A 13,218-nucleotide genomic window follows, 5' to 3' on the forward strand; every position below is an offset into this window, starting at 1 on the left:
TTGATAAACTAGTTATAGATTTGAATTTGTAAAGTATCTTGCCTATAAGTCAAGTTTATATGAAGCATTTATTAATGTTAAATTATTAATTTTTTAAAATATCACTTGCTATCTTATTAAAAAGTTTACAACTATTAAAACAAAGATTTGGAACTGAACAAATAGGAATTTAGCATTATGTTAATTGAGGAATATGCTATCTTTAATTAGTAATAATTTTTAAATTAGAAAATATCGAACCATTTTTTGATTACTTAACCTAAATAACAAATAGTCAAGATCGTCTAAAATTAGCAATTCAATAATGAAAAATGAGTGGTAGGTGGTCACCTTCTAGCGCTGGCACGCGAACCCTAGGCCGCAGAAAGTAAAGAGTAGGGAGTTGGGTCAAATGCTTGGTGGCCACGGCTAATGTTGGCCCTTTGGGTTGTCTTACGTCTATAAAAGGCAATGAGCCATGAACAGAGTCGCAACCATAATAGCTCATTTCCTTGCTCAACTGTCAGTTCTCCATTCCATCTTTCTTCGCTGCTTATATAATCATCTTGCTCCTCCAACAACTCATTTTGTCATCTTCTTGAAACCGCGTCACCCCCCTTCCCCCCGATTCCCCCTCCTCACTCCTATTTTCTCTCTCTCTCTCTCTCTCTCTCCCTACCCTGTACGTCTCTCTCTCTCTCTCTCTCTCTCTCTCTCTCTCTCTCTCTTTCAAATCATGGTGATTGATTGATTAATTTATAAATGCAAATGATTTGTATTGGTTTTGATTTTTTGTGGGTAATTTCTGATTGATCAATGCGGGGAGTTGTTTATTGGGTTGATTTGTGTGAATGATAGATTGGACAGTTTCGGAGGGAGACATCGATCGGAGCGGATTGAGAATGGGAGAGGAAGGAGAAGGAGGACCCAAGATCGACCAAGCCAGAGAAGGGAAATCATCCGCGGTCAAGAAAGGAGATGTTCAGAAGGTGCCGTTTTACAAGCTTTTCGCCTTCGCCGACCGCCTCGACGTAGCGTTGATGGTCGTCGGAACCGCCTGCGGCGCCGCGAACGGGTTGGCGCAGCCTCTCATGACCGTCATTTTCGGCCAGCTCATCAACTCCTTCGGCGCCTCCGATCGCTCACATGTTGTTCATGAAGTTTCCAAGGTACGCACTCGATTGAACTTTCGTATCCGTATCTGATGCGCCAGGGAATATATTTTCTCTCTCCTCCTCCTCTCTCTCTCTCTCTCTCTCTCATTTAACCTTTTTTCCTCGGAAATTAGTTGGAGAGCTTGACGTTCCAACTGCAGAAACGTGACCAAATGATTATCCTTTAAGAGATGGAAAAATCGTTCGATTAATATATATATATATATATATATATATATTCCATTTATGAGTAATAAAGAAATCAAGAAGAAGCTAAGGAGGTGAATAATGTTATATATGCATGTTTTGTTTGGTTGTCGAGAAAGTGGATAAGGCTTGAAGAAATTTACAGTAGTAGGGTTTAGGCTGCAGGCTGTAATTGAACTCCCAAATTTTGATTTCTTTTTCTTCACTACCTCAGTCAAATGTAGCTTTAGCTTAATATGGAAACGCAAGATTGAGAATCAACTCATCTTTGGTACGGTATCATAGTCATAATTGTTTGTCTTTTAATTAATAATTAGTAAACTTTGTTTTCTTTTTCTTTCACTTTTTCACAATTAACGCTCTACACTTTTGTATTATAAGTTTCAAATTCATATCTTTAAACTTAAAAAAAGATGATAAAATATAAAATAGGAAATAAATTATTCTTGGTGTATAATTAATAATTGTGTTTTAGCTAACTTAGCTTTTTTTTCTTTTTATTTTTTATTTTTTATTACCTCGAGACCAATAAGGAGTAGCACAGAAATTTTCCTATATTGTCCATCAACTATGCCACCCAATCTTAGGTCCTACTCACCCTCCATAAATGAATCTTACCAAACAAACTAAGTATCTTTTACTAAATTTAAAGGGTTTTGAGTAGTATTAGACGGTAGAATGAATGCCTCAATCCAAATTTAATACATACCTCTAATAAATAGAGAAAACTCATCTATAAAATAGAAATTAATGAACATATTTAGTATTTATAAGGAAATACAAAATTACTTATTAATTTCGAAAGAAATATTTTACTTAATTACTTTTTAAATAATCTTTGTGCACTGACCTGTCATTTCTTTAAACTTAAAAAGAATGATAAAATATAAAATAGGAAATAAATTATTCTTGTTGTATAATTGATAATCGTCTTTCAACTAACTTAGCTTTTTTTGTACCTTGAGACCAGTAAGGAGCAGCACAGGAATGATAAATTATACAAGGGACCTTTTCCTCCATGCGTTTGTCTGTCTGTTTCCTTAATTATCTAGTTACTGAAAATGGATCCTTCTTTGGTGAGGCCAATTTGTCACATGTCCAATATTAAGAAAATAGATATAAGGACACGTGGAGGGAGTGATCCCTTTATAATTTCTCCACAAGAGTTTTCCTATGTTGTCCATCAACTATGCCTTTTGACTTCATCTTAGGTCTAGACTCACCCTCAATAAATAAGTCTTACAAAAGAAACTAAGCATCATCTACTAAATTTGAAGAGAGTCTCAAGTAGTATTAGACAGTAGAATGAAAAGAAAGAGGCACAAGCTAAATTACCTCAATCCAAACTTAATACATATCTCTAATAAATAGAGAAAACTCATCTAAAAACTGTATAGAAATTAATGAACATATTTAGTCTTTAAAAGGAAATACAAAATTACTTACTGAAATAGATAGAGTAATATTAACTTCGGAAGAACTATTTTACTTAATTATTTTTTAAATAATCTTTGTGCACCTCGCTACTTTTTTTTTTTTGGGGTACCATTGTAACAATGTTAACAGCATAGGAAAGTGAAAATTTCTTTCCAATTTCACTATGAGAGTTGAGGAAACCGGTGGAAGCTCTATCCACCCATGTTATGCTTTGTGCATTTTAAAAGAAAACAAAGTGCCAAAGTCGCAAATCAAAGCGTGACGACGCCTTCCTGTGCTTTTGCCATGACCAAGCTAGCTGTTAGGCACCGAAAGAGTGGTACCAGTGTGTCGGTAGCAGATGGGACAAGTTTTGATGCATGCCATGCGTAATTTGGGCCTCTGATTAAAGTATGAACTTTGGAGGATTGTTGATTAAACCATGAGAATTATATATATTATGGTATCTCTGCTTTGTCCTTTATTTGGGAGTATGGGTCTTTCTCAGTTATAATATTGCCCCCAACTCCCACTTTAATGGCCGACAATATTTGGAACGTCATTTTTGTTCTTTGGGGGATTTTTTGTAAAGTTGGTGGCTTGTATCATTACCCCTACCCATCAGATAGAAACTAATCAACCCAAGAATTAATGAACAACAGGAACAGACCCATTTTGGACTGTAGTCATGAGATCTCGCTTGGTGCTTAGCCCATCTATTTTATAAACTTTGATGTTCCATTTAATAAATCATGTGTGTGTTATTTTTCAGGTTGCCATAAAGTTTTTATACTTGGCTGTTGGCGCCGGCATAGCTTCTTTGTTGCGTAAGTACAAAATCATTCTTTAGTTTCTGCACACTACCATTTATGAGTTCTATATATATTTAAAAGTGGTGCACGTAAAATGTTAGCTGATGTAATATCCAGGTCTGGCGTCGTGGGCAGAACATAGAATTCGTCTTGTACGGTAGGTGTGGGAATTCATACTGTGAATATAAAACAAGACTGTCATAGTCAGAATTCTTTTCTATGGAATCTAAGGACCAAGCTAAAGGGCGCATGCAAAAGCCTTGGCCTTGGTCTAAACTTATAAAATCACAGATTCACGTTAAAAAATTAAAGAGGCATGCAGAGGCTTCGGCTCCACCATCAATCTAAAGCTGTGTATATATAATATGTGTGTGTGTGAATATATATATATATATATATATATATATATATATACACATATGTGATAATTTAATATTCATACATGTTTTATTGAACATTTTTATTATGTCTTTTATTTTGGCCCATTCAACCATAGAATCCATGCTTAGTCAATGTATAGATAGGCTCAACTGCGATTTTTTTTGAGGAGCAAAATAAAATATGTTGAAAATAATATGGAACTTTATATTAAAAAAAAATAAACTTGATTGCGACAAATAGAATTTTTAAATGTGATGGTTACTAACACACTTAACTCCTCTTGTGGTAAGATAGAATGAGAGAAGTTTTTTGAACTTAAAAGAAGTTGGGGTGGGGGGGGGGGGGGACCTTTCAAAATTTTAAAAATTATAAATAATGAATTAATTATTATAATAAAGAATATATAAAAGCATAAAAGAAAATATAATAATAACTACAGTAGATATAAAGTAAAATATGACAGTAATAAAATATCATAAATAATATAATGTAGTGTACAGTAATAAGAAATAATTACTGTTGCTATTACTAAGGGTAAGATAGCAACTTTAATATATTCCATCCATATTGATCTATGGAATAACACCCTTTCTACCCTATTTAATTCAATCCTTATGAATTGCTTATTTCATTTCACTTTATTTTATTACTATGGAATAACATTCTATTTTGCACTACATTTTTGCGAAATTTTTTATATTATACTATTTATACATCTAAAAAATTTATATGTATAGAAATTTTTATATCATACTACACACACAATTTAATATAAACAAGAGAAACACCAAAAGGAACAAAATATTTTTTTAGATATAAGATTAGAAAAGAACTTCGTGAAGGGGAAATTTTTTTTTTTTTCTCCAAACAAAGACAAAAAAAGTTGAGGACAATTGCTATTCTTCTTTAAAAATAATTTTCTTATCTTCTGTTGAAGAAGATACTTGGGCTAACGATTCTGTAAGAAATTGTATAAAATATGTAAAAAAAAAAAAAAAAAAGTTATTTGCATTGCTAGAAGATAATATGTTCCTAGGCCCGTGTCATGCAAATGCTAGTGAATGAATTTGTACAATTTAATATGAGAATGTTCACATTCTCATGTGTAATAGTCTAATTATCACTTAGTTTCAAGGAGTGGTGTGTCTTCTTGTTAGAACTAAGACAAGAATGCTGATCATTAGTTATGCACCATGCAGAGGTCGCATGTTGGATGGTTACAGGGGAGAGGCAGGCAGCTCGCATTCGAGGTTTGTATTTGAAAACAATATTAAGACAGGACATTACATTCTTTGACACTGAAACAACGACTGGAGAGGTCATTGGGAGAATGTCAGGGGACACTATTCTTATTCAAGATGCCATGGGTGAAAAGGTAAGACTTATTTTATTTGAATTGTAACACTTGTGTAATGCACCATTGTCATGGTGTGGTAATAATATTAAGGTTATGTTTGATTTCATATAATGGAATATATTATGAATAAGATGCGTACAAGGATAGTTCACTTTACCCAAATGAAATATTGAATGAACAGATATTTTTATTGGAATTGTATAAACTTAGTTGAAATCATCGACTTTTACCAATTTTATTTTACAAACTGTTGTACTCAAGTCATTAAAGTTGTTTGATTCCTATCCTGTTTCATTCCCTTGAATGAAATGTCACATAAAAGTTCAAATAACGAACCAAACATACCTAAAAAGTTGCTTTTGACAGGTTGGGAAGTTCATACAGCTCATGTCAACATTTTTTGGGGGTTTTATTATTGCCTTCACAAAAGGATGGCTGCTTGCACTTGTTCTACTTTCTTGCATTCCTGCTCTTGTCATTGCTGGTGGATGCATGTCAATGATTATGTCAAAAATGTCGAGTCGCGGACAAGTTGCGTATGCAGAAGCTGGAACTGTTGTAGAGCAAACGGTTGGAGCCATTAGAACGGTATTGCATCATGTTCATTTCACAACAGCTCCAAATATACATGTAGAAACTAGCTATTGTTAAAATCAATTAATCCTAACTTCAGTGATTCTCTATGGAAATTCAAGGTTGCAGCCTTCACAGGGGAGAAGCAAGCAATAAAAAGCTATTATGACAAGTTGGTAATAGCATATGCCTCCACAGTCCAACAGGGGCTTACCTCAGGCATGGGACTTGGTGTGGTTCTGTTAATTATCTTCAGCACTTATGGACTTGCCATATGGTACGGTTCTCAATTGATCATAGAGAAAGGATACAATGGTGGGCAAGTCATTAACGTCATCATGGCAATCATGACTGGTGGCATGTAAGTATGGAATTGAATTATACTGAAAGATACCATTATATTTTGCAACCTCAAACAGGTTACCATGTCTATTTTGTTGGGCTGGTTCGAAGCTTTATCTCACATTCTCTATGTTCTCTTGGGCTAGGTCACTGGGCCAAACATCCCCAAGTTTGAATGCATTTGCTGCTGGACAAGCTGCAGCATTTAAAATGTTCGAGACAATCAAAAGAAAGCCACAAATTGATGCCTATGAAACTAGTGGACTAGTATTAGAGGACATCAAGGGTGATATTGAACTCAAAGATGTGCACTTCAAATATCCAGCGAGGCCAGATGTGCAGATATTTTCAGGATTCTCATTGCAAGTCCCAAGTGGGTCAACTGCAGCCTTGGTTGGGCAGAGTGGAAGTGGGAAGTCTACAGTTATCAGCCTGTTGGAGAGATTCTATGATCCAGATGCAGGTGAAGTACTTATAGATGGTGTTAATTTGAAGAAGTTGCAACTCAGATGGATAAGGCAAAAGATTGGGCTAGTTAGTCAGGAACCTATTCTGTTCGCTACTACCATAAAGGAGAATATCCTATATGGGAAGGAAAATGCAACTGATGAGGAGATAAGGACGGCAATTGAGCTTGCTAATGCTGCACGATTCATTGACAAGTTGCCAAAGGTATTCCCACCTTTTTTTTTTTCGTCTTATAATTCAATCAGATGACATTCAATTCTACCAAGCTCTCAATGGCTCCTGTCATAACCACACCCTTAGGTTTTGCATACGTATACACAAAAAATCAAAAGAAAACAAAAGGAAAAATTGAGATGGTAATTTATGTCATTTGGCGATGTATTTATTTTAACAGAACCCCTGCAAAAATGTCAACTTATACCATCGACGAAAACTACTTAAGGTTTCGATCACCGAGACCTTCGAGGGGTCCCTCGCCCTCACCCTCACATGAAACCCCCTTAACTGCAAACTTTAGGGGACCGCCCTGGTCCCTTGCACACTTTAGCGACCACCCTTGTGAATTTTAGGTACAACTCAACATCTACTACATAAAAGTGCACCACCACTGGGCATTAGTCCATTTGAAACATGGCCTTCATACTTGTAAATGGCTTGTTGACAGAACAATTATTATTTTTTATTTCGGATTCTAAATTTTTATTGAGAAAATAGGACCTATTGCGGTGATTTTCAGGGGCTTGACACACAAGTAGGTGAGCATGGAACTCAATTGTCTGGTGGACAAAAGCAAAGAGTCGCAATTGCAAGGGCCATTTTGAAGGACCCAAGAATTCTTCTTCTTGATGAAGCAACAAGTGCACTGGATGCAGAATCAGAGCGCATTGTGCAGGATGCACTGGTGAAAATCATGTCAAATCGCACTACTGTTGTTGTTGCCCATCGTTTAACAACAATCAGGAATGCAGACATTATAGCAGTGGTGCAAAGTGGAAAGATTGTGGAGCAAGGTATATAGCACTAAGCATAGTATTTCCATTATTAAACTTTGAACTTCCTTGTCTAATTATTATTTTCTAAAATTAATTTTAGGAAATCATACGGAGTTGATCAACGATCACGAAGGGGCCTATTCACAGCTAATTCGTCTGCAGGAAGGATCTAAGCAAAGTGAAGATGGCCAAACAATGGACCCAGATAGAATAAGTAGTGCAAGTTTTGATATGGAGAAGAGCATGGGCAGGTCTGGGAGCCAGAGACTATCTATGAGGAGATCCATAAGCCGAGGTTCATCTAGTAGCCGGCGCTCCTTCACAGTCAGCTATGGTTTTCCCAGCTCAGTTGGTATCTATGAGGCTGAAGTAGATGGGAATGAGACCACAGAAAGAGGTGAAAAGGGCAATGAGAAGCGTCCTAAGGTTTCCATGAGGCGGCTAGCCTACCTGAACAAGCCTGAACTCCCAGTTTTGCTGCTTGGATCTGTTGCAGCCGCCATTCATGGTGTAATCTTCCCCATTTTTGGACTCCTACTTTCCACGGCCATCAAAATTTTCTATGAACCTCCACACGAGTTACGAAAAGATTCCAGGTTTTGGGCACTTATTTATGTCGGTTTGGGCATTGTTACTCTAGCCGCTATTCCAGTGCAGAACTACTTTTTTGGAGTTGCAGGTGGTAAATTGATACAAAGGATCCGTTCCTTGTCATTTGAGAAGGTTGTGCATCAAGAGATTGGCTGGTTTGATGACCCTGCAAATTCAAGGTATACTAACCAAATGCCATTCTCATATACTCCTATGCTATGATTCTAATTGTAAAGTTTGTTGCTCATTTCAGTGGTGCAGTTGGTGCACGGTTATCTACTGATGCTTCATCAGTGCGAAGTCTTGTGGGTGATGCTCTGGCACTAGTTGTGCAAAACATAGCAACGGTAATTGCGGGGCTTACCATTGCATTCACAGCAAACTGGATATTGGCTTTCATAATTCTGGCTGTCTTGCCCTTGGTGGGTTTGCAAGGATACCTTCAGATGAAATTTTTCAAGGGGTTCAGCGCAGATGCCAAGGTTGGTCCTAATCCTGTATAACACAAAGGTTTTGCATTTATAACCGTGTCATTTGAAGGATAGAATAAAAATTTTCAAATTGTTTGTAGGTGATGTATGAAGAAGCGAGTCAAGTTGCAAATGATGCTGTTGGTAGCATTAGAACTGTTGCATCATTCTGCTCCGAAAGTAAGGTGATGGATTTATACCAGAAAAAATGTGAGGCACCCATGAAAAACGGTGTCCGGCTTGGTCTTATAAGTGGAGCTGGTTTCGGCTTCTCTTTCTTTGCACTCTACTGCACAAATGCCTTCTGTTTCTACATAGGATCTATTCTTGTGGAGCATGGGAAAGCTTCATATGGAGAAGTGTTCAAGGTAAATTTTGAGTTAATTTATTTCTTTCTTGCATTTTTACCCTATAAATTTATGATTCCTTGCTCTAGTCATAACCTTTTCTATGCCAGGTCTTCTTTGCTTTGACAATATCTGCAATGGGGATTTCCCAAACTGGTGCACTGGCTCCAGATACCAACAAAGCCAAGGATTCAGCTGCTTCTATATTTGAACTCCTTGACAGCAAGCCGAAGATTGATTCAAGCAGCAATGAGGGCACAATACTCACAACCATAAAGGGCGACATTGAGTTGCAAAATGTCCACTTCAAATATGCAAGCCGACCTGACGTTCAAATTTTCAGAGACTTGTGTTTAAGCATCCCCTCTGGAAAGGTACTCTTGCCAGCCAATTTTTATGCAGCATATTATCGTTCCTTTTTCACCAGAAAAACTAAATATATGAACGGCAATTGGAAATGGGCAAAAGCTGAGCACATAAAAAAATTGAGAATGCCCTAGAAGCAGCACCCAACAGAGATATCGATACCCCAAAACCCATACAAATATCCCAGCTATAAGAAGTGCCCAGAAAAATACCCAAATACTTGAACCTTAGTAAATAGTATCTACTGAAATAAACAACACATACCCTTCATAAAGAATCCTACCAATAAAAAAAAAAAAAAAACAAAGACATGATTTAACCTACAAGACTGTCCTAGTTAGAACTTTGAAACCATGGAAAAATATTGTGTTTACGAGGCCAAAAATGTTGCTGATTCCAACAACTTGAGACTTAAACATCTCCCTCAAAAATCTACCTATTCTTCTTTGCCTTTTCTAACAATTACACCATTTAACATTTCTACACTTTAAACCCCAGGGTAGGATGCCCTCTGTCATTTGTGAAACTAGTGCAGATCCTTCCAGGTTGTCGTCCTCAGCATCCTCAAGGCAAACAACTCCACAACCATTATCTTGTTCTTCCTTGTCCTCTTGCCAGTAGATGATTCTTACATAAAAGCAATATAAAGACATGTATACTATCATCCTTGTGATTGCAATTGTTTCATGCACACATAAGAAACGCCCTCGATATGACCATGTTTAAGTGCATACCTTCACTATCATGGAATACAACATTTCTCAGACCCACCACACACAAGCTTCAAATTTGTCCCGTCACAAAGAAGGCCTGCGTTGGATTTACTGATTTCATGCTCTTCATCACGTGGGATCTCATTGCAATTCTAACATCTCCCAGTTTTCATCAAACTTTACTACGCCCACCAATCAAAGCTTCTTTCCGTGAAAAATTTACCCTGCCTGACGCTGGAAGAGAAAAAATAAAAAATAAAAAATAAAAAAATCTGAGAATATTTTCCAATGTTGAGGGAATTGCACATATAGAGATTCAAAAAAGAATTGACTTGATTCAGGTTATACTTCATATGGGATTCCAAAAGTTATTATAGAGGATAGAGGATGGGGAATCAAAGAATAACGAATGAGCATTCGAAAATAATTAAATTATGTGAACGAAAAACTAGAGTTGCTGAAAATTTTGCACTCCCTAAACCTGCTTGAAGGCTTCCATGAAAATTTTCCATTGATCTCTATTAACCTGCAGCAAAACTCTGTAAAAACAACAGAACAACAGTGGCGGAAAAGCAGAAAGTAAGGCTAATACACCGCTCGATCAAAAAGAAACAATGAGAACAGCAAAACCCGGCCGCGGTAACACCCATTTCGCCATAAATCCACCTTCGATCTGCTCAATCCAAGCCAGAATCGATCACATCCAGTGTCGAAAACTAACTCTCTCCCTCTCTCTCTTTCTCACACATTGATGTGGTTTTGTCTGCAGACAGTAGCTCTCGTCGGGGAAAGTGGGAGTGGGAAGTCAACGGTAATCAGCTTAATAGAGAGGTTCTACGATCCCGACTCCGGACGCGTACTGCTGGACGGAGTCGACATCCGAAGCTTCAAAATAAGCTGGCTGAGACAACAGATGGGTTTGGTGAGCCAAGAGCCCGTCCTCTTCAACGACACCATCCGCGCCAACATAGCCTACAGCAAGCAGGGCAGCGCGACCGAAGACGAGATCATCTCCGCCACGAAGGCGGCCAACGCCCACAACTTCATCTCCAGCTTGCCTCAGGGCTACGACACCTCCGTCGGCGAACGAGGGGTGCAGCTCTCCGGCGGCCAGAAGCAGCGGATCGCCATCGCCAGGGCCATTCTCAAGGACCCAAAAGTCCTGCTGCTCGACGAAGCCACCAGCGCTCTGGATGCAGAGTCGGAACGCGTGGTGCAGGACGCTCTGGACAGAGTCATGGTGAATAGAACCACGGTGGTGGTTGCCCACCGGCTTTCCACCATTAAAGGGGCTGATGTCATTGCGGTGGTGAAGAATGGTGTGGTTGCGGAGAAGGGGAGACATGAGGCGCTGTTGAAGATTACTGATGGTGCTTATGCTTCTCTGGTAGCACTTCACGCGACTTCTAATAAGTGAGGAAGGGGGTTGAGAAATTTTGGGCGCAAGAAAGCTCTGCTCTAGTCTCTAGGATTCTACGTAATTCTCAACTTTATGAATTTCTCCAGCCGCAGCCAGTCAACATGACGTTTGATTTGCAGGGAAGACTCCATGCCTTTTGCACAACAATAGCAGAGGGAGGGATCCATCGATGATTGATCTAACCGTTACAAGACAAGCTCAACATCTTTAATTTTTTTCCTTCTAAGTGCAATGTTATATAATCTTTTTCTTTTTTTTCGAAGATAATATGGCTATTTTGCAAATTTTTTTTATATATATATATATATATATATATATATACATATTTATATATACACATGTATTAATGGTTAGCTGCAATCCAGCAAATGCATGTGAATATATCACAAGTTATAGAAATTTATTTGGAAGTTGTAACTAGAGTTGTGGGATTGGGAAACTTTTATCTTGTTTAAATTTCACATTTATTGGCAAATGGAACCACCAAAATTGTTTCACTTGTTTTCTTGATTTCTATTTCACTTCTATTTCTTTTTCTTACTCATTTTAATATATATATATATATATATATATATATATATATATCCCCCACCCAACCCACTTTTATCTAATTTAATTTATTTTATGAAATAAACAAGTTAATTTTTTAAAATATAACATATTTGAATTTTGCATCAGATGTTTTTTATTTTCAAAAATTTATGATTTGAAAGTTTTCATTGAAGTTACTTTTTGGAGGGTATGAAAACATATAGGATTAGGAGTTACCAAACTATTTAGGACCCATAGTTTTCATTTTTCATTGTAATTTCATAAAAAAATTTATTAAAAAGTTAGCTAACTTTTTATTTTTACCACATTTATATGAAATAAATGAAAAATAATAAATAATTTTGACACTATTTACTCGTGAAAATAGTTTTATTTTTATTTTACAATTTTCAAATAATTACAAATATTTTATTTTATTTTTCAATTTTTCAAATTTATATTGAAAAGTTGGAAAATATGTTTGATTATTTTTTTAGATTTCAAAATCTTACTTTCTACATAAGAGTATGGAATTTGGATCTTGAACTTTGATTTGTATAGATTATGTATAGACTTTGTTTTTGAATTCTCCCAAATTCAAATTTAAATTTTAAAATTGATAACTCCAAATATTATCTCATGCAAATTTTGAAAAAAAAAAAAAAAGTTGTATTTTTGTGATTATATGAGATTTAGAAATAAAAAATAAAAAATTATTTTGCACATTTAAACAGATTCTTTATTTTCTATTTTTTAAGACAAAGCTTGAAAATTTTAAAAATAATCTAATATTTTTATAATTCTTTGAAAAACTAAAAATTAGAAAATAAAAAATAATTTTTTCACAATTAAAATGGCCCTTATTATATGTTTAAATTTTTTATAATAAGTCAGTTCACAACATATATATTGGTCCTGCACAAAAATATGCAACAACTATTTATGTTTTCTCTTTTTTTTTTTTTTCTAAAATTATAATTCTAATGAATAAAGATTTGGTACAGAATTACGAATTGCACAAATTTATAAATAATGAAATAGGTTCACTCAATTGTTGCAAAGTTTCAATAATGGGAGACTTTGCATTGGTCCCTCTCAA

The 13,218-nt window shown here is 36.1% G+C and overlaps 1 protein-coding gene and 1 long non-coding RNA gene across 2 annotated transcripts; one reads left to right on the top strand and one right to left on the bottom strand.

The window, feature by feature from the left end:
• Positions 1–469: 469 nt before the first annotated feature.
• LOC131145000 (ABC transporter B family member 9-like) lies at positions 470–12,095 on the top strand. The gene is made up of 13 exons (XM_058094014.1): positions 470–661; positions 838–1,148; positions 3,529–3,583; positions 5,149–5,324; positions 5,673–5,894; positions 6,002–6,240; positions 6,368–6,893; positions 7,426–7,699; positions 7,782–8,451; positions 8,526–8,754; positions 8,844–9,110; positions 9,200–9,463; positions 10,938–12,095. The coding sequence occupies exons 2-13, from the start codon at positions 882–884 to the stop codon at positions 11,583–11,585; spliced, it is 3,837 nt and encodes a 1,278-aa protein (XP_057949997.1). The 5' UTR covers positions 470–661; positions 838–881; the 3' UTR covers positions 11,586–12,095.
• On the bottom strand, positions 9,548–11,788 carry LOC131145001 (uncharacterized). Its single transcript, XR_009133940.1, has 3 exons — positions 10,650–11,788; positions 10,190–10,402; positions 9,548–10,082 (listed from the first exon to the last, which is right to left on the bottom strand). It is a non-coding gene; the product is annotated as an uncharacterized LOC131145001 (long non-coding RNA).
• Positions 12,096–13,218: the final 1,123 nt, after the last annotated feature.

The sequence above is a fragment of the Malania oleifera genome, chromosome 12 (assembly GCF_029873635.1).
Source record: "Malania oleifera isolate guangnan ecotype guangnan chromosome 12, ASM2987363v1, whole genome shotgun sequence".
Classification (NCBI taxonomy): Eukaryota; Viridiplantae; Streptophyta; class Magnoliopsida; order Santalales; family Ximeniaceae; genus Malania; species Malania oleifera.